Source organism: Rhamphochromis longiceps, linkage group LG17 (genome assembly GCF_057381845.1).
Source record: "Rhamphochromis longiceps isolate RC_006_pf linkage group LG17, R_longiceps_female_GT1.1, whole genome shotgun sequence".
Taxonomy (NCBI): Eukaryota; Metazoa; Chordata; class Actinopteri; order Cichliformes; family Cichlidae; genus Rhamphochromis; species Rhamphochromis longiceps.
In genome coordinates this window covers 8,181,594-8,204,483 of record NC_140573.1, presented here as the reverse complement: position 1 = coordinate 8,204,483, position 22,890 = coordinate 8,181,594, and the positions used below count along the sequence as shown (strand labels likewise).

The 22,890-nt window shown below is 39.3% G+C and overlaps 1 protein-coding gene across 4 annotated transcripts in view; it reads left to right on the top strand.

Moving 5' to 3' along the window:
- The window catches only part of lrp8 (low density lipoprotein receptor-related protein 8, apolipoprotein e receptor), a 174,534-nt gene that overhangs the window by 75,100 nt on the left and 76,544 nt on the right, over positions 1–22,890 (top strand). For all 4 annotated transcript variants that reach the window (XM_085386767.1, XM_085386765.1, XM_085386764.1 and 1 more), the window contains exon 3: positions 9,707–9,829. In XM_085386767.1, the coding sequence (XP_085242893.1) occupies positions 9,707–9,829 (123 nt within the window). The remainder of the gene's footprint in view (positions 1–9,706; positions 9,830–22,890) is intronic.

Here is a 22,890-nt window from a genome sequence, read left to right as displayed (position 1 = left end):
TTGTTGGTACAAGGCTTTTCTTTTTCGTTTTTGGGGATCGGGCTGCTGAAACCTCACCCGTTCCTGCTTGTCAGTCAGTCGCTCGCTCGAAGAGTAATTACAGGAGAGCTTTTATCAATTTTTATTTTGCCACTCGACTGTGGCTGTCACACACGTGGCAGTTTGGCTTTTAAATTTGGGGTTTCCACTATTTTGCAATTGAAAATTTAATTGCTATAAGTCATCAAGGTTATTCATTATTTAGCAATTATGCATCGATAAAGAGAGCTGATGAATATTTGACTATTCAGCACGTCAGCGGGCAGATATAGGCTTAAAACGCAGAGGTCGGAGTTTACTGCTCTTCCTGTTGGGTTGTGCAAATATAAGCAGTATAGGAGTGCGCATAAAGAGCAAACACTATTGTGTATTGTGTGTGACTATGTGTGTGTTTGCTTGACAAACTAGGGTTTCATATAGCACTGTACATCCCATCCTCCCCCCATGCATCACAACAATTTTATGGCCCCAGTGGGGGATTTACACTATACGTCTGAGTGAACAAGTGAGTAGGCTTGTGTGTGTGTGTGTGTGTGTGTGTGTGTGTGTGTGTGTGTGTGTGTGTGTGTGTGTGTGTGTTTGCATGTATGTGCGCATGTGTTCTGACCTCTGGAGTCCGGCTGGAAGCTGGCGTGATTGAAACTGTTTCTTGACTAACACAGCAGGACAGATCTTCCCTTTGAAAATACAATATTTGAGTTTTTGAGGGGGGGGAAATAAAAAGTTGTATTTGCAATGGCATCTTCATAGTTTCACATTATGATACAGTGTGTTGAATATGGATCCTTCATGAATGCAAAGCCTTATGGGGTTTTATATTGACTCGATGGCACTGTCTCAACAATTGATCGCCTGATATTCTGATGAGATTGGCGTGTGGAGGTAGAGGGGAGGAAGTGTGTGCAAGCATGTGTGTCTGTGCGTGTGCATGAATGCTAGTATGTATGCGAGTAACGGGGTCGGTATCAGTGCCTGTGTTTAATAAATCAATGCAGGTCAAGTCTGAGAGCTCGATGTCACCGATATAGAGGTAGTTGAGAATACAGGAGCAGCGAGGTTGCTCTATGCATATGTCATTTCTAATGAGCGGTATTAGAACACAAAGATATGACCTCATAGTCTCCTGACTTCTTGGAAAAGAGTACCGTCTCTCTACACACACACACACACACACACACACACACACACACACACACACACACACACACACACACACACACAATGTTTACTCACACCTGTTAAAGGCCTCTGCTCACACACACTTTTCGCGACCTCTTCTGCTTCCTCGTGCTCGACAGATCTGGTGATGATGCGCTGCTCACGCCTCTCATCCCGCATAATGGTTTGAAGGACTAGCGGGGCATCGTGGCGTAAACAAAACAAAAACAAGCGCGGCCTCGTTTGTTTCTCACCGTGCGCTCCCACAGTGGCCCCTTTTGTGATCCTACTTAATTAGCAGTCTCTGAACATAAAACAGTGCGGCGCACAAAGCCACCGCTCTCAGGTCGCTCATACAAGATGCTCCACTCACCGGCACAACGACAAAAACACTTGGATTTGTTCGTCTCAAAGAGGAAGCAAAAAAGTCTTTTGGACATATGACCCCCCCAAAAAAAGAAAAAAAGAAAAAAAAGGATGAGGTTTGGAGAGGAGGGGGAAAGGTTAGAAAAACACGACAGTATGTGCGTAGAGAAGCACAGCATAAAGTAGACCGATACTTTTCCTGTAATGTCATCCCATCAGATCTTGCGTCTTTAATTCTTTTCTTTTTTTTCCCATTTTCTTTTTGTTGTCTTGCTTCATGCCCTTCACTTCTAAGCTGCTTTGCAGAGCTGTAATGCCCCACTTATGTAAGGGAAGGGGGGGGGGGGGGCTAGGATGTGACAGAATTTGGGAGGTCTTGGGTTTTGGCATAAGGCTGGTGTTCTGGGAGTTAAATCCCAGGATCTGAGAACAACACAGAGCCACAATGACAAAAACAACATAAAACACAGATATTTTTTTTTCCTTCTCTTTAGCCAGATGGAGAAAATACAGACCAGATGATTGGTAATTGTTAAAGCTGTAATGCTGTAAAAGTGTGTGTGATGTCTACCATTTTAGGCACACAATACTGGATAATATCAGAGTAAGGACCCTCAGTTTCAGATCGAGTGTAGTGTATTCTTTTTGTGTCCTCAAATTTTTATCGAAACAAAAAATGTTACAAAGAGCTCAATGTTATGTTGCCCCAGTGACTAATATATTGCTTTAAAGTTAGGAGATGATCTAATGGAAAGTAAAGCTTTTTCCTAATTCAAGTGACCCTGACCTTTGACCTATGACCTTGAAGCCTTCCATATTAAAAGGATGTATTTTATTATCTTTACCCATATGATTGTAGCAGAATGGGCTGAAATCTTTGGCTTTTATAAGCCATAGTGTGTCCTGTAGTGTGTGATTTTTGCCAAACTTTAAGGCATCGTTGTGCTGCTGTAGTGCATTGTATTGGAAAAAATGTAAACATTTGTTGTACAGTTTTGTGGTTAACGGTGTCTACAATCACACAAAATTTAAAAAGTGATATGTTGAAAACTATGGACACTAGACTGCTAACAAACAAAGGAACTGATTACATAGTCCCTCTATTTGGGGGAGAGTAAAAGTTGAGCTAGACATCTTGGGGCTGGAGTGGCCACTAGCATCATTTTAGCATGATTTAAGACTAAAGTGGACCACACACCTGTATGCATATTAACACACTTATTGGCTCAGGCACGCATTAGCGTTAGCCAAGGTCAAGTAGCAGGGAGACGGGAGAAAACGTGATAAAGTTGCTGCTTTTTTCTAGATGGGAGACACAGGCTTGTGTTGTGCATACAAGGAGGAAGGATTACTCTGTTAGATCAAATAAAGTGGACGCATAAAACCAGTCAGTAAGAGAATTCTTATAATTGGTTTCTTGAGTTTAAAGACCTGTTTATATGCAACATTTTCACTCAATGTCAAACGGGTGGAAAAACAGAAACTGGACTTTAGTAGTAATTTGATAGCATTAATATTTGCTGAAGATGTTAGGCAAACATGCTCAATGCCAAAAACACAACTTTAATTGTGCTTGTCAATGTAAGCAAAGAGACCGCTACTAGACAAAGAGGATCCTTGAAGTGTGTGCGCGTGTGAGAGTGTGTTTCCTGTGGCGATGCTTTGTGCATTTGTTCACACTAAGGTAATTCTGCTTTCACACTGCCTTAAAACTAAATAGTAAAAGTTGCGTCATTATTCCGCACCACAGCCTCTCTTCATGAGCTCCTTTTAATGCTAATCCTCGTCACAGCAAAGCGATTCTCATAAAAGACTCTTCATATTTCTCTGGAAGCTTTGAACAGAGAGAATGCGGTCCAAGCTTTTGTCTTAAAATAAGTACACAGGTACAGCCTTAAGTAGAGGTATAAACAGATTCATGGGCACACACGCTCATGCAGACAAACACCGATGAGAGATTAACCTCTGGGAAGCAGTTGAATATGAGGGGAAACTGCACTGGCGTTTCTTCTATAATGCGCCTTAGCTTTCCTGACATTATTGCTTCCTATTTTGGAATTGGTCCTTGAACATATCCTATATGATGCTTGTGACACTAATATATATTTATAGTGTAATTTCTAGGCTACATTACAAGCAGCGGCAGAGGTATTCAACTAAAATATGATGTCCAGTTAAAAAAAAACAAACAAACAAAGAAAACCTCACACAATATGCACTACATCTTGAATTTGTATCAGTGTCTGTATATAGTCAACAGCTGGCTGTCAAATAAAACAAAGAAAGTACAATTCAGCAGTAATTCAACAATGTTTATTATACATTTAAATAATAAAATCTAAAAAGTAAAATAAAAAATAGAGCTTTTGAAAATGGTGTAGTTTGAGTTTCTCCTCTTCTTGTTTTTCCTCAGCTACATTTGACGTGTAAAGTTACAATGCAAACAACTGTGCGTCCTGTGTACATACTTGGACTACCGTAAAGACAAAGGAAAAGGCAGCCCAGGTTAAAATAACCTTACCGTAAATATCAGAAAAGTTGTGCAGGGTAAAATAGAAACTATCTGTTAAAATCTCATAAGAGGTCTGGGTAGTTAGGTGTGCCTCTTTCTTTTTTCATTTCATTTTAAAAATATGTTCACCTACATATATAAACCTGTTTTACAGAGAAGCAGCTAGGTGTTGCATATGATGAAGATAACAGCGCATGCATGCACCTCAGGTCACTGGGAAATGCTCTCCAACTGTCCGCTGCTGCAGCGGTCTCTTTCATCTTTACCACGCTCAACTTCAGAGGCTTTCTTAATACCACACAGTGCAAGTGTCACCCAGGTACCCTGCCCAACTCTTCTCACCTCTGGTGTTCTGCATTATTTATTCTCTTGTTTTTGTACCCCCCCAAAAAAAATAAATAAATCCAGAGCCAACGTCTTGCCCTATAGGCCCGACTCTCCTGTGTCCAGAGAGGGAGATCATAAAAATTGTAACAAGCTTCTTTCAACTGGTAGGTGGTATTTGATGTGGTGAGAGGAGCATAATATATGGTGTATTTGATCTGGCCAGCTGTCTGAGTTGCCTGTCCATGAGTTCTCTTCACATCTCTGGCCTTTGTAGTGCGTGCATCAGTCTCATGGCCATGTACACACACACATGCACACATGCAAGCGCACTTCCTTAGATTATTGGCCTTGCCTTTAGGCTTTAGAGTGTTACACTCGCAGCATTTTTGGTAACGGTGATGATTGCTGCAAATTGTGGCTGCTGTTTGAAACTAGAGTTAATGTGGTTTAGCATTGATATACTTTTTCAATACTTCAATTTTGCAGTTATACCTAAAGGTGTTGCTTCCAGTTGAGTTTCCTTTTTAGTTTTTAATAAGTAGGATAATTTAAAAATGGTTGCCATTTTATCCTGGTATTTTCGCCGCTACATCTCTGTCTGCAGCTTAGGGAAGCTTGATAGGCCTTTAATCTCCTCAAAAGACCAACATTTTTCTGCTTTACTCCATTGCCGTCTTTGTTTCTTGCTCACACACTCACATATATTTCTTTGAGTAATGTGCGCTCCCTTACGTTTGTGGTTTTCACCTCCGCTCACTGATTTAGAGCCTCTCTCGCTCTCCTGACATGCTCCGTTCTTTAGCTCTTTAGCCGATCACAACAATGTAGAGGACCATCCATTTCCTCTCCTCTTTCTCCCACACTTCATCTCGCTCCTCTTGCTCCTTTTGTCTCTAATTTTTTTTCCTCCCTTCTGTCCTTTTACAAGAGGGTTTGTACTCTACTGCGTAGTACATAGGTTGTGCTTTAAGATTATCTCTGGGACAGCCAGGGATTAAAAAAAAGAAAGGGAAAAAAAACAGGGGCGGGCAGAAACTTTCCTATTGTAGAATTTTAAGTTAAGAAAATGAATAATGTGGCAAGTAAATACAGTGAGCAAGAAATTAACTCCAACTAACAGGTTGCGGGGGAAGCGAGTTAATTTTCATAGGCTAATCATCAGTTTACACAGCCGTTCTTTGTTCGACGTTTCCCAGGATTTTTCTTTTACACTGCTGCGATGACTGCACAAGCTGCTTCAAACACTTAGTGGTGAAGTTCTGTGTCTACGTCTGTCACACATTTCTTGTCGGTTTAGTTATTCAAATGAGCTTTTGTGTAACATGCAAATTATCTGCACACAGTTTGAGCTGAGTCTCTGTAATAGAATGACTGATGATGCAACATGGTTACCCTGGTATTTAGTCTGGCCTTCCTCGCTAGAAGAACAGACTGAGTGGGTTTGGTAAATTCTTACTGGGATATTTTAAACCGAATTTGTCTCAACATCAAATGTAATTTATTTATTTATTTGTTCACATAATTAAGCACTAGCTTAAATATCAGGTCCAGCTAAATAAAAGCAGGATTTGGAGAAAGCTCAGGCACAAGGTGCAGGGCAAAGACTGTGTTGTGTGACTTTATGCATAAAAAAAGAGATCAAAAGAGATTACCTGCAGGAACTTCTTTCTGGAAAATTTTCCCAACGACGGTTCTCTGAATGAGCTGCTTAATGTGTGATGAAATACTGTGCACTCCACACAAATAGCCTTGGAGGAAAGGAAAAGTGTAGCTAAGCCAGTAGAAACCCATGTTAGGCTGATGCTGAGCCCTAAAACCAAAGAAAGGTCCCTCCATGAGTGCACTGCTATACCGATATTGACCCTGGTACTGGAGATACCTAATGATTCACTAATATCAGTTAATTTACTGCAACTCGCAGGGCCAATCCAGATGGTTGCTACTTTCAAACACATTATTATCCCAACTTTATGAAATAACCATAGGCATCAGCGTAAAAAAAAAAAGGGACATATCTGACTCTAAACAATGAAGCCAGTTCTTCGTATCATTCTTTAAAATAATCTGCAGGATTAATAGTCATGATATAGATGTCCATTGGAAATAGTGCAGTTGCTTGCTTGGTCCATTTGTAATGTGTAGGGAAGTCAACAGAACCGATGCTTGTAATACGCTGGAAGAACTGTACACGGCACAACAGAAATTAGATGTGGAAGATTGTGACAAGGGTTAGGGAGACCGGCATCCAGATCGTTTTAAAGAATTAAAGGTGAATGAGTTTCAATTAAATGTATCTAAAGTATCTTATTTTATCGTGAAATGCAAGTTGCAGGTTTTTTGAGACAGCTGGCACTGCCACTGCAAAACCAGCTATGTCCCATAGGTTAATTTATTTGTTTGTCTAAAGTTGTACAAATGCTTATGCTAGCATGTACTGTAATAAGGTTATAGCTTGTAGGTTACTTGGCAACCGTCCTTCATATTTTCGTTTGTGTCCTATCAACAAAATATCAAGTTAACAATTTAAATACACAATCATTTTAAATAAAAAAACAAAACAAATTCATGATAATAAAAAATTCTACTGATATTGTTGCCAACTACAAATTTCTGCTATCATGACATTGGTATCTTTCTAATCATGAGCACGTGTTCATGAGGGAGAATTTAAAAAAAAAAAAAAAAAAAAAGCTTCATTTATAGCAATAAAAAAATAGTAACGTGAAAATTGCTTCACATTTTTAAAGACTGAAGCTTTAACTTTAAGGACTACCGAATGGCAAAGCAGTGTAGAAGTCCAAAGCTAGTTTATTCAGGGTGCTTAAAACCCGATTCAAAACTGTCACTACCTCTAATTAAAGGATGGAAAGTTATCTCACCACAGCGCTGTTGTCTGTTTCATGCCATTGTTGCCATTGCAAATCAACATTTCAGGGATGGAGTCAACAGGTCCTTATTAGAGGTGACACAGCTATGCCTCTGTTGTAGCTGCTGGATGTTTAATTTACATTCTGCTGTCCCTCTTTGTGTTTGTGTGTGTGTAATGGAGTCTGTTATTTGAATTACTTCAAGGCAGGAGCTGACCTTTACCTTTTCTCAGGGCAAACTATAGTGTCTCAAACCATGTTGTCAGGAGTATATGGAGAGGAATCCGTTGTATGTGCTTTGTATGGACAGAATGTAGACTGTATGAATGTCGATAGGGCAGCTTAGTCACTCATTGATCATGGAGGTCTCCAGAGTGTGCCGTTAGTTGAATGCCATAGCTTGTGCAGTAGCTGCATCCTTGAGCAGTTTTTCTGGTACCATGTACATTGGGGCGTCCAAGTAATTTAAGTTATGGGACACATGTACCCAGGTTAAATGTGGATGAGGCCAGCCCAGTAAAATCAGAAACACCTTTTTTCTTTTTCTCCACAAAAAAAGGAAATGGTTAGCCTGAGAGGTCTTAAGAAACATACATGTGTTTTCTGAAATATGTCTCAATTAATTGGCATTCATTTACTAGTCTACTGTCATTATGAAGAAACTCTAGTTTCTTTATAAGATCACTGCCCTAACCGCCTTACTTCAGTGTGGAAATTGCACATTCATTCACCATTGCTCTCTTAAATGTGGGAACCAAAATAACAAGGGAAGGGGTTGTTGGAGTCTTTACTGCTCAACAATTTCAAAATCCTGTATTGGTTGGGCTCTAACAGTATTAATGTAAGGCCTCCTAATACTGATCATTCAAGTGTGACCGTTCAATGTTAATAGGTTTTTACTTCACACCATACATTTTTGGGGGATCTCAGAGGATTAAAAAGTTGTTCCCAAAAGCAGTATGTTGATACAACATAGAACATCCTTGATGTATTTATAGTTTTTTAATTAAATCCTATTATGTGTGAGTTATTGGTGTGTTTTTGTTTTTGACAGTAAACTAAAATCAGATTTTTGACATCTAGGATGAGGGTTTGTTGGTAGGTATGCATGGGTATATTTGCATAATATGTCTGTAGTAGTTTTCCACTGCACATTATTCACTCTCTCAAAATAACCTTATCATAAGGCAGGTTTAGGCTGTTCCATATGGATGGCATCTGTATATGACAGGTCTTGGCGCATCAGAATGTAAATGTAAGCAGCAGTTTGTGTGTGTATCAGCAACTCTTAGGAGGATGTGTAGATGTTTTCCTAGTTGGTTCTAAAATAATATATGCATGCTTTTACAGCTATTAAGCTCCTTCCATAGTCATTAACTAAAGGAGTTCTACTGTGTGTAATGGAAGAAGTGAAATTCAAAAGTCTTTTTGATGTGTAGTGGTATTTTTTTATTCTTAGTGTCAGTTTTTGAGCCTGTTGCTGAAAACGGAGTTTTTAATTTGAATTTTTATTTTGTTACAGTTTTCTGACTGTTCTGCCGTAGACCTGTGCGTGTGAAATTTTATTTAGAACCTTAAATGTCAAGATGAATGGTATTGTCTAGTTATGATATATTTTATTGAAGTTTCTATGTTTTCACAACCCCTTTCTGAAGATTAGTTGCTGACTTTCTTCCCCCAGAACAATTAAAATGTCCAGTATTCTCTACAAAACACATTTCTTTGTGGGGGGGTTAAAAAAAAAAAAAAAAAACCTGTATCCAGTGTAAACCGGGATGTGTAAGTTGCACTTGAACACACCTTTGATGCTCTGACTGCCTAAGTAGAAACATTGCCTGCTGTAGGTTAAATTAAAATTGGACTGGAAAATTGGTTTCAAGTTGGTGCTCAGAATTGCTCTCAACTAAAGTTCAATTTTAATTACCTTGTTGACTTGTTAAGTGAAAACATTTGACATGTTTTCTTGGTGCGTACTTCTACATCACATCTTTCCTAAAGTATTGTTTTTTTTTTCCCTTTTTTTTTAGCTTTAATCAGATATTGTTTGCTGTGCTTAAGAGACTATGTCCAAATAAATATCAATTATATTGTCTAATAGTGGTATCGGATCTGCCGGGTGACTGGGGCTTTCTGTGTAGAGTTTGTTCTCTGCAGATATTCGGTCTTCCTCCCACAGTCCAAAGACTTGATTGTTTGGTTAACTGCTTATTCAGACTTTGCTGTAGGTATGAATGGTTGTCTCCCTCTTAGCCCTGTGTTATACTGGTAACCTGTCCAGAGTGTACCCTGTCTCTTGCCTGCAACCCTGAATTGGATAAGCAGTTAAGAAAATGGATGGTTCAATCATTCACTGTGGTGATGACTATCAGAGTATCAGCAGACACAATGCTTTCTTGAGGCCATATGATAATGTTGAATGTTTCTCTTCTCTACACAGCGAAGAAGACGTGCGCAGCCACAGACTTCACCTGTAAGAATGGACAGTGTCTTCCTGCTAGGTGGCGCTGTGACGGAGAAGTAGAGTGCGCAGACGGTTCAGATGAAGCCGATTCAATCTGCAGTAAGTAGCAGCACAGCCACACTGACTGGGCAAAACTGTGAGCAAAGTCAGTTTTGTCAGCACATATGCACACACACGCGCGCGCGCACACACACACACACACACACGCATAAAATACTCCCAAGGTCACTCATTTTCAGTGTGTCATATTTTGCTGCACGCCGCCGTGCTAACCTTCTGTTTCTCGCACATTGCCTCAGAAAATAGCTTTTAGTGGCTTTTTTGTTGTCTGCTTCAGCAGCAGACTCAGAACCTTTGTACAAGGTTTGATCAAGGCCCTCGATGGCAGAAGAGTGGACAAGATGTCTGCTGAGCATCCTCAAAGGGAGAATTAGAAATAATTACTGAGCCCTAAATTCATCTCGTTCTCATTAAGTAGCTCATGACACGAGAGAAAATTTCTCTAAATTACATATTCAGTCACGCAGTGCATTTTAGAAACTTTTTTTTCCCATCTTGTCCAAGTTCACATATTATCACTTTAACCCTAATGGAAACTGTAAAGCTGTTTGATAGTTACGGTGCATTGCAGCTAATGTAGTTATATTTTACACAGACAAATGTAATGTAAGGTTTTATTAGTGTTCCTGTAATTATTAAAATGACTACAGTTGAATTTGAGTCTGTTCTGGAAATGCAGCAGCTCATAAACAATGAAATACATTATTCTGTACTTCTCTCCTTAATACATGTTATATTATTTCAAAGGTTTTTTAACTGTTAACCATAAGCTGTCCATGTCAACATTTTTGTTTCTCACTTCAAATTAGTGATGCCATAATGTTGCAAAACATGCTTATAATACACATAATAATAAACATAATGAGAAATGTTCCTCTGCACAAATTAGTACATCTCAAAAGTTTGAATATTGTCAATTTTTAAAAAAGTAATACGTTTCTTTGAATTAAAAAATGTAAACTATCATCAGTTCTCCATTCATCATATTCATCATATATATCAATATAGCCAAAATAACAGATTCCTGAAAATCAGTAATCAAGTGTCTCAAATGATCTAATTTGGGTTTGCATAAACAGCTATTCATACAACGTAAATACAGAGTATCACTCAGTTTAGTTCAGTACATGTGACCTCAATCATGGACAAGACCGTTAACTTGAAACTTGTTCAAATGACGTGTGGGGTAAACCATAGAAGTTAATTCCAGAAAGGCTGGTTGTTCACAAAGTGCTGTATTGAAACATATCAATGGAAATTTGACTAGAAGGGAAAAGCATGGTAGGAAAAATCCTGAGAGTAAATGTCTGAAAACATTGATTCCAAAACTTAAGGAGCTTCATGAGTACTGGGGCTGGGCTCAGTATATCTAAAGCTAGATGTCGTCAAGATAGTAGTGGGAATGCTTGTGCCAAATCATATTGTCCGGAACAACAACACTAATCCGGGCATGTCTGAGAACAACACAGTGTGCTTCAATTTCACACCTAAAAAGAGAGTTACTTCAGCAACCTCCAACAAGCCACAGTACTTTACATAGTGTATGTGTTAGTGTGGTGGAAACAGAAGCTCACTGAAGCTCAAGTGTTTAAAGACTTTACTTTTTGTTTTTGGATGGGAGGCTAATGGCCTGTGGTAAAATTGGTAGACGTTAAAGTACTTCTTTGATATAAGAGGCTTTTACTATATATAGCTTTAAACTTTATGAATACTTTTCTTTTTCTTGTTTGTTAACTACATGTTCAAGCTGTTTAAGATAAGATAACCTTTATTAGTCCCACGTGTGGGAAATTTGTTGTTTATAACACAGACCAGGAGTCCTCAAAGATTGAGTCTTGGAGTTGTCAGTAACTTTCAATAAATCTGTGGGGGAAAAAATAAACTTGAGAAATATTTGTATCAAATTATTATAGTAAGCGTGCTCTAAGATAGTTTTGGAAGAAAAGAGCATAAGGGGTGTAGTCAACATGAAAGCATGATGGCTTTCAGTTTTGACGTAGATGAATTATCTGTTTATTAGTAGCGATCACTGGCATTTTACAGAAATTCATCTTAGCTAGTGGTGCCTTGACTTCCCACTTCCTTCTTTTTCAAAAAGGCTAACACCTATTTGCAGTTTTTTTTAAAAGATGATTTTCAAAGAGGTGATCAAAGGACTCTTTGAAGATCCTTAAAGTAATAAGTATGATTGGGATAGGCCAAGGACATGTGTGTGGGTGCGTGCATTCATGCACGTGCCTATGAGTGATCCAAGTGCACGCACTGGCATAAGCATGTGAACAAAACTAGCGTCGATGCTCTTATTTAGTATTCATCACGAGGTGAATCGGTAGGTCATTTCATCAGATTAGTGGACTTGTGGTTAAGTCTCATTACATCCAATCAAGGTCAGACACTGTCAGAGCTTCTGTAACTTTCCCAGCCATTGATCCTCATGGCTGTGTGTGTCCAGATGAGTTTATGTGCAAGTAATAGAACGTCTAAGTTTGCTGTATACGCTTTCTTGCAAACATCAGAATAGTATTAACATTTTTCTGGAAACGTTAATGTGTGTTTCTGACTAATCTAGTTTTCTTTTAGTGCTTGACTACACAAGCAACCATATTTCATACTAGGGCTGGGCCATATCATACCGTTCACGGTAATACCGGTTTAATGTTGGGCAACGATAGAAAAAGGAAATATCGCGATAGAATATGGGTAAAACGCGCATGCGCAGTGCCTTTGTTTTCATACGCATGGCGGCGAAAGCAGATCATTAAATAAAACGGATGAACCAGAATTGGTTTGTAAAAATGCTGCAACTTCAGTGGTGTGGAACTGGTTTAGCTTTCTTCCGTTAGATACACAACAAAGCACTATTTTTGGTAGCACATGCTAGCAGGCCGTCGTTATTACTGTGTTTTTTGGAAAATACGGCACACTTAAAATCAATCCTTTGATTTTTCTGAAAATCGCCAGTGCCCCTTATAATCCCGTGTGCCTTATGTATGAATTCTGGTTGCGTTTACTGACCTGGAAACGATTTTATGTCGTACACGGCGCTGGAAAATCTGTCAAATGTTTTAGTACGACTTTGTTAAGCTACAAAGCCGCACCGCTTGATGGATTGTTGGAGCATCACGGCTGTTGTAGGCAAGAGCCTCGCGGAGTGATGCGTACTGTGCTTCAACATAATATTACCGTATTGTGTGTGTATAACCTCTTTTTAAGTTTTGTGGATATTATACATGGTTATGCTGAGGATATGTCGGCCAATTCCCACTGGAAATGCTTTTTGGTTAAACTGTCAGCAAGGAATTTGCATTTGCACTGTTAAATTTTTATATAACTTTAATGCACATAAAAAACATCAACGTATTTTCATTTAAACAAGCAGCTGTTTTGGGGTTTTTTTGCACCAATAAAGTTGTGGAGTTGTAAAGTATTTTGTCTAGTGTCAATTATATCGTCAGTTATATCGTTATCGCAAATTTTCAAATGTATATCGTGATAAATATTTTTGGTCATATCGCCCTACTCTATTTCATACATGAATCTACTTCACGTACTGTTTTGAAGATAGTCTTGGAGAAAAGCATTTAATATGACAATTAAAAAAATCTCGAAAAGATCTACCATTAATTGAGTGATACAGTCTATAGAAACAAGATCTTCCTTCACTAAGATCTTCCTTTTTTTTCTGTCTCTCACTCAGAACACTTGTCTTTGTCCTAAAGTATAGACTGAATATACCCCCCTTTCTTACAGCCTTCTACCGCCTTGTGTCACATTCTTTACTTTGTCCTTGTGACTTCTTCTGGGCAGTTTGTCTCCCACTTTCTGATCTGAGTTCAGTTTAAGTAATGCCTTTGATAGAATTGATTGCCCCAGGAGGGAATCGATGAGTTGATCCCCGAGACTTCAGGTCGCCTGCTGATTAACTATGGATCTCCGATGACGCCTCTGAAACCACACACGCACACTCTCACACTCTCTCTCCACACACGCACACACACACACACACACACACACACACACACACACACACACACACACACACACACACACACACACACACACACACACAGGCAGGCAGGCCTCTCTGTAGCTGTCTGTAATTATACGTCTGAAAATGAACCTGGGCCTGGAGGGGATTCTGGAGAAAATGTTCAATCAGACGAGTGCTGGTTGATGCATGAAAGAGTGTGCACAGTGTTCTGCACTGAACGTTTTCTCCAGAGAAAACCTACACAGGCATACGGAGGACACGCCAGGTCCAAGCAAATTCAAACAGAGACCGTGCTAACCATTTATTACCGTGCACACATTTTTGTTTAATAGCTGCATCATAAATTGTGATTGAAGTATCATAAATTCACATTGCTCAACAGCAACATTTATTTAAAGTAACATCAAACATCAAACTACAACATATATATTTGAATCAGTTGCTTTCCACTTAAAGCGCTTGAAAAGTTTAATCAAAGTGGCACTTTAACAAAAACACCTTTTTAATAATTAGTTATGCAAATTGGTGTAACAAACTAAGCTAAATACTTCAGTGTTTAAGAACCATGTTTAAATACATTTCTAAATATAAATTAGTTTTACATGCATTTTTGCTGCAAACGTTGCTGCACTTTGTAGTCCACACAAGAAATGAAGGAGGTCACAATACCAGAAATCAAGTAGTACCAATACCAGTTGATTTACATGATTCTCAATGATCATCCTACATACTGAAACATAAAGTTTAGTAAAAAGTGTTTTTAATTTAATTTCTTAAATATGTTCATATTATATTTTGCTCACAAGGCACAAACTAAAAGAAGGAAAAACTCCCTTTTAACAGGATGGAACCTCCTGCAGAAACAGGCTCAGGGAAGGACAGTCACCTGCTGCAACCAGCTGGTGGTGAGGAAGAAATCAAGAAGAACAGATGTAGAATAACACATGAAGGCAATAAAATAAAAGTAATGATTTTCTGTTTTAATAGTTTTATTTTAAGTTGTTTTACTCAATTATTATTATTAATATTATTATTATGAGTCTGATGTAAGTATAACAGAAAAACTCTTGAGGTAATTAGCCTTGAAATACTAGATAAATACCTTAAGCATCTTTATTGCATTTTGGCACCATGTTAGGGTTCCTGCATCAACTGCAGTTACCAGTTTAGAAAAATAGACTCATTATGCACTACAGTCATGTGAAAATGACCAGACAGATGACCTCTCTTTTAAATTTTCATAATGTTCCATGCTACTGGGAACCCAGTCCATTTACTAGACATCAAAGCCCTGAATTTCTGGGGTCTAGACATTACAGCATCCATTTACTGAGTGGCATCAACAAGATCCTGCAGTTTGACAATCAGGGCTGATTAAAGGAGCTGTGTAGTGTCTCTCAAGTATTATTTAAAACCCCATCTGTATGTGCATTCTGTCTCTGCTGGTGCATATCTATAGTTCTGGGATGAAAGTGAGGACTCCTCACCGTTTAAGTGTCCCCATGTAGATAAGTTACCAAACACGAGACACTCTGCACCCCTTATTTAATTGCATATGGAGCAACGTCTAACCTTTCCAGTGGCCCCGTCAGTCCAAGTGATGCTTGAAAACTTTGTATAAAAAGCAAAAAACTGTTCAAGAGTGCTTAGGCTTTGTGTGTTTTGGAAGTTGTGGAGGATATTTTATATTCATAGTACAAAAGACTTATTATCAGTAGAAGTAGTCTAAGTCTACTCAGGCATTTTTCACACTCGGAGGCATGATGATAAAGAGTGTTCTGAAAAGCCTCTTATTGTGAAGCATAATGAGAGAAAATTAGACAAACAGAAACGAGAATTGTGATAACTTTATAAGTCGAGTCATCTCAAATCATCATTCATGATAGGATAGGATAAACACAGCGGGATAAAACCGAGAAAGCAACAGTCTTATTATTCCCTTTAGCTCTTTGATATGATAAGAAAGCAATTATTCCTTAATTTACTCAGAAGAAACTATAAAGGATTTGGCAGCATTTGTTTCTTTGCTTCAAATACAACTCCATTCCAGGGCCTTGAACTCGGGATATTTTCCCTAAAATTCTTCTCAAGATTACAATATTGAGTTCCAATGTGTCATTAAAGGCCATGAATATAGGGTCACACTTTGAAAACTGTGTCTCTGTTTAGTCCTTTTTTTATATTTATAATCTCATTAGATCATTTTTTTATCAACTTACCCAACCCCACCGGGCTTTAAAAGTGCCATGATTTCATTCCATCTGATGAAACTCATACATCTAAAGACACAAACTGTCAAAGCAGAGTCTCTCATCACAGCAGGACGTCTTTCCCAATTTCTAGTAGCGATGATTTATAGCGCTTATATCCAGTCGCCACTCTTCAGATTCTTTTTTTTTTTTTTTTTTTTGACCTGGTAATTATGGCACGTCTGAGGAAACAACTTTAGCAAAAAATATTGAAATTGTCGGGCAAGGCAGATGGAGGACGGGTGCTATTTTTCTTACTCTAATAGATATTTAGTTGGCTAAAGTTGCAATGCTTTTATATTAAAGAGGAAGTTTAGAGTCTTTATCGGTCACGATGAAGAGCTGATCATAATATCTCAGTGATATTAAGTCAAGATGAAGACATTGAGAATTTTGAATTCAAAACTGACACTCACAATGTCTCAGGTGAAAATACAATAAGTGTCATCTAATGTTTAACTATACAGCATTGCCCTAATTGCCAGCTTCTCCTATTCGGTCATCGTCTCTGTCCTCTCTGTCATCAGTTTCACCTCCTTCTGTGTCATGAGGTAGGCTTTGCCTTGTCTCTGTGTGCTGAGACAATAGGCAGGTTAGCGTATTATAGCGAGGAGGCAGGCGGTTGTGCGAGTTAATTATTTTGGAACGTGGAAGGGAAGGATCCAGTCAGTTGCACTGTCGGACAGCTTCACTTTCATGCTTGAGGCGGCGGCAGCACCTGCCATAATTTCCCAGGTGGCCTCTCCCTCTCTTTTATCCAACTCTCTCTACCTGTCTGCCTTCCTTGTTCTTTCAGTCTGGGAGAAAGCAAGTGACCTGTCATTAAAGGACACACTAATAACATGCAAATTTAAGAACTGTGCAAAAGAAAATCAAAAGCTGTTATATGGTTATGAACACTGGAAATATATGAGTGAATGTTAGGTCACCTAGCTACTTCAGAGACGATGAAGTCTAGTGTCTTGCTGCATGTTCTTTTAGTTGCTATGAGCTCAATGTCATTCACAGACTGCAACATGCAAAAAATTAAATGCCACCAAAGTTCACCACTTTCTTTTTGCCTATCGCTGTGTTTATTGTGATTGAATCTACAACCCACCATTATGTAACCACAGAAGACTAACATGAGTTTTGTGACTCTATTGTACCACACTTCAGGTCTGAATAACACATTTATCAGTAAAAATGAGATTCATCCTCCAAAGAACCAAGCAAAAAAGAATCTTTTTTTTGTAGAAAGGCTATCCAAACACATGAGATATCAGTGGAAAGCCCAGGATGTCCTTTATTTAGTTCGTCAGGACTTAGTAGGGTAGCTCAAATAAGTCACAAGATATAGACAAAAAACAAATATCACTTAAAGAGGATATCATTGAATCGGCTGCTTCTCAGGAGGATATATGCATAACCCAAGGATGAGCTTACAAAATTGAGCACTCCCCATGTCATGTCTATACAGTAATAGCGTTGTTCCACTGGTACCTACTCAGGTCGGCTCGGGACGGTATGACAACGCTTTTAGGGTTTTCCATTAGGTTGTAGTACCTGGTACTAGGTACCTACTTGGCCGTGGTTCCAAGCAATCGGAGGAGAGCTCCTTCACGAAAAATGAAAACCGCCATTTTTTTTTTTTTTTTTAACTTGGTCTGTGGCTTTTGGTCAGACACAGTGCTGTTTTTATCCAGCCATGTTCTTCGTTGCCGAGCAGCTGGTATACCATCGCCTCGACGTCCTCCTTTGTTGTGATGTATATATGTTGCATACCAATGACGTCACAGGACGTTCAACCGTGTTGCTATAATGACCCCACACACATTAGGTGATCCGAGTCGAGTCACGTCAAGCCAATCTAGGTAGGTACTAGTGGAAAAGGGCTTTAAGCTGACTTATTCCATGGGGCGGGGTTTATGAAAGAGGGACTCTATGCAGTTCTGTGAGAAATCAAGCACACCCATTGATTCAGTAGCTTCTAGAACCACCTGATTTTACATTTAGAATCAGTCTTTACATTGTTCACGTTCTTTAAAGCGTTGCTTAATTCATTGAGGTTTGCGGGAATTCGTTTACGCAGAGCTCTGAGATCTTTCCACAGCATTCCAGCTGGGTTGAGGTTTGGACTTCGGACCATTGCAACACCTTGATTGTTTTCTTTTTTCAGCCATTCTGTTATAGATTGGCTGCTGTGTTTGAGATTATTGTGCTGTTGCATGACCCAATTTGTGGCCAGTCTTTAGGATTTCAGGGAGGTGGCCTCACATTTGACTCTTGAATACTTTGGTATACAGAGGAGTTCATGATAGGTTTGCATGTAGGAAGTGATAATAGTGATTTTTTTTTTTTAAAGATGAGTTTCATATAGATATTTAAATGCATCTAATTTTGATTTGTCAAAAATGTCTACAGTGGAAAAATTAGTGATAGGAGCTAGAAGAAGAACAGCAAATAAAGAGAAGCTGCCGTCTCCATGACCAAAGCATGCATAACACAAGTAATCTTAAAGCTGATACAGCATAACTTAACTGGTGTTTTGTGACTTAAATAGCTGTGTGGTAACAGTATAACGTGAGCGTGTGGACATAACAATTTGCCGACATGGCAGAAGCGCGACTGGATATAAAGCTTGCCTTTTTTTGCATTTGATAATTACAGTAATAAAGTGTGATTCATGCAGATGTTCTTTGGGGATGATACCCGCAGAGCTGTCGTTTTCAAACATTCTCCGTGGGGTTCCATTTTCTCGTTGTGACTCAAATTAATTATCCAGGAAATTATTTATTTATTTCTCTTGTTTTTAAGACCACAAAAATTGGTTAAATTTATAATTCGACCGAACCCGTTTTCCATTGCCTAGATTTAGAGTGTGTGCGTGTGCGTGTGCGTGTGTGTGTGGGCGCGTGCGAGAGGCAGTTTCACAGAGCCAGAAATATTTTTCTTTCAAAATTCCACAGAGAAGTCTTTAGAAGTAATTTTACCTGCCTTTGTTTCTCTTTATAGATCTGTTTTTGTGCATTGCCCTTGCATTTCAATAAAGTGCCTCGGAGGAAATGAGCTCAGTTTCCCCATCAAGTTCAGCGCGACGCTCTGCATCCCTCAATAGAGTCCTGACTGCCTTTTTTCCCTCGTTTGCCTTCCTTTTTGTGTACCTCCCTTTCCTGCATTCTGTCATCAGCTGAGAGATGTGGCACTAGCCACTGGCAATATTTTTAATTCCCAATGCGTCGTCTACTAAACAACAATTTAGAGGGCCCCGTTGGAAGAAAGTGGCAATTTCCTATGAAAGCGCTGGTGTTGCGCTGTATTTCTTCCCCCCATGGCACTGCCAGACACATAGGTCTAGACTGTGCTAATGGTTCCACATTTAACAACCGTGTTCTCCTGCTCCTTCACACCGGATAGAGTTAGGGGAAAAATAGAGAGAGGGAGCACGAGGGAGAGAGAACAATTTTCAGTGGAAACTTTCAGCGTCACCTACGAGAAATACATGTGAGCTAAACCCGCAGGAGAAATCTACCCGCCCTTATTCACATTTTCATTTGCAGAAAAAAATTAAATAGTTCGGCTGGGAATTTAAGAGGTTTGCACAGAACTGAGTGCAAGACTTTTGAATTCTATTAGGCATGTTGTCACTCACTGTTACATGCTTTCAAACACACAGCTCAAAAATTCACATCTAGAGAAACTTTGTTGCCATGGTTGTATATAGCTGCAGTGACACTGGTTCGCATCCTGATGGCGGGGGCCGCTGTTGGTTATCTATCCCCATAGGCTTTTCAGATCTTACTTTGGACTTGTGGCTGTTTTATAGGTGTGCAACGATTGTTTTTGTCTGCTTCCACTTGTCTTTGCACTAGGATGATGTCGGCGTAAATGTGCAGTCATATTCGTTGTGTTCCCACTCTCGTTAAAATGACTTTAACACCATAATGCCGCAAATCTCCGTTAACGAGTTACCGCGGATCGCCCCGTGCGTGGGGCTGGACGGCGTCAACACGTTAACAAGCTAACTGCGTTAACGCACTAGTTCCCATCAATTGAGCGTTGCGTGGCACATCGGACATACTGTTTTACTTTTGTCCATGACGCGCTTACCATCAGGGTCATACGTCACATGAAAACCAAAATAGTTCCAAACGCCAGATCTGAATGAGGGTGGGGGAGGCTCAGTTTGGTAGCGTTGAGGCAGTTGCCATGTTGCAACGAGCTTAGCTTCTGTCTTGCTAGCTTGTGCTGCGCTCAGTGGATCTGCACTCGACAGTGCAGCCTAGGCGGAGTAGTCAAACTCAGATCCACTGAGCGCTCAACACAGACAGCATCGTCAGAAGAAAAGTTGATAAAATAAATTAAAAATTTTGTATTGTTTGATACATATGCGTACCAAACCGAAAGCACTGTATCGAACGTTAAATATCAATACGAGTATGGTTGCACCCCTACTGTTTTGTTATTGTCATAGGTTCACAGTTTTGTTTTGTTGTTCTCACTGCATGACCTCCCAGCCCCCCTTGTTTTCCTGTATTATTGGAATCCCGCTTCTTTCTCCTTTCTCTGCACCTGCTCTCTCTGATCAGTTTTTTTTTCCCCCTCTTCTTTCCCTTGACTTTGATCTTTCTCTCTCCAACATTCTCCCTCCACTCCTTACATCAGGGCTACAATAATTGGAGATCAACGTTCCAATGAAAGGCACTAATCAACACTAACCTTCATTTACAATGTAATCTGATATTAACTGCATACGCCCTTTCCCTAAATTGGATTTCACATCTGAAGGACAATGGCCGGTGGAGTTGGCGATACATACTTAGCTGGGCTGGCTTTTCCCACTGCTTCCAAACTCTACGTCATTTACATTCCGCACCAAAGGGTCAACCAACTCAACCAAACTTGAGTTGATAGGTAAACAAAATTTGTGAAAGGAGACATCTGTTATGTTGGATCCATCCAAACATTTAACGTTTAATTGTTACTAGCTACTAGCAGTACCCCGGAACACCGCTTGAAACTTGCATGAAATCATAGACTGTATAAAACATGGTTGTAGCTTACAGGTTAGAAAAATGAAGCCAATATTGAAGTGCCTTTAACTTGGTTTCTATCCAAAGACCACAAAATGGCAATAGCTGTCGTTACAAAGAGACGTCCGGAAAATAACTTTATTTCTTGAACTCTGTAAGCACTTTTCTGCTGTTTATGGCCTCGGTCTTTGATTTGGGGCCAAAAAAGAAAAAAATAAGTATTTTGTAAATCTTGACCATACTATGTCTGAAAATAGGGGATTATATAATTATGGAATGAAACATAGTCATACTCATTACTCCCCATCGCATCTATTTTTTGGTAACCCAGATGGCAATGGCGTATACGCTCATGTAAAGCTTCAAAATACGGGTCAATTCCTGTGTACTCCTATGCTAAAATCTCCAGTTTATGGTCTCACTTAGTTAAGGACGTTAAATTGTGAAATTAGATGACCTTAGTAAAAATTCTAACGTGACGCTCTTGTTTGATTTCTAAATCGAGCTCCGTTGTCTTTCCATTGTCATTTTTGCCAAATACAATTCCCCATTGCCATGAAATATTATGCTCCAGTTCTCAATGTGCAGTGTTCTTCATGCTCAAGCATTCACACATACATGGAAAGATATATAAAGGTAACCAAAGATGTACTCAGTCATGCATTAACAAATATATGTAACAGTCCATATATTTAGAGCACATGCAACCCCTTTTTAACTCGTACATGTAGTAATTCTGCCTGTTGTACATGCCTAGGCACACTTAATCTGTCTACAAAATAATCCATGTGAGCTATTCGTGCCCGATAAAGCATGATTTTCTTCTGTGAGTAATGCAGTGCTTTGTAGGCTAATTCAACACCACGAACAAAGCTAACTGTCACTGAACCTGAAGTAAGATTTACATGTCATTTGAATCCTTCAATTCTTTTGCTGATCTTGTCTGTCAAATTTGCACAAATGTGAGTAAATATGCAGGACAAATTCTGTATATTTACTAAATTTCTGTATGATGCGAAAGGGGGGAGAAAAAAAACTGACCGCAAGGATATAATGCATGCACTGATTCATCCATCCACCCATACTTTTCCATTTCAGGGTTGGGGGGGGGGGGGAGCTGGAGCCTAGCCTACCATAGACACATGACACACCATGGACAGGTTGCCAGCCTTTTCATCATAGATTGATCTAAAGTCTATGAAATGCCAGACAAATAGTGAAAAAATGCTGTCACAACTTCCCAGAGCTCAAGCTGACTTATTCAAATATCTTGTCCAAAACAAAAGTCCAAAACCTAATAATATTTAGTTAAAAGTGACATATGAGACAGAAAACCACATTTGGGATGTGCAGCCAAAGAATATCTCACTTTTCCCCCACCTTTTTTTTCAATAAGCTATCTTCCTGTCAATCATGCAGTTAATGAACTGACTAATTGTTTTGCCTCTAATAACCACATTAAATATCACTGCTCAGACCTGAGCAGGTACTAGCTGAAAGCTTTAGTCAATGGTTACGAAACAAAGATAAATGGTACCTGCAGTTCAAAGTGTCTGCCCCTTGGAGGCACCTTACGCGCCACTAATGAAAGCATTGGGCGCCTCAGGGAGGACAAAAAAGACTGCTGCTTGGAATGAGGTTAATGAGTGTCCACACGATGACACGACCCACTACAAACGATCAAACCATTAGATTTAAAAAGTCCTTACACGCCGAATAATTGGCTGATCCCTACATCCCAGGTCTTGAATGAATCATTGATCATCTGCGAGGTCTCGCCTTCCCGTCCTTTGTCGACTGCCGCTCTTCTCCTCTCACTAAGGTTACAGCTTTAAAACAAAAGTAATT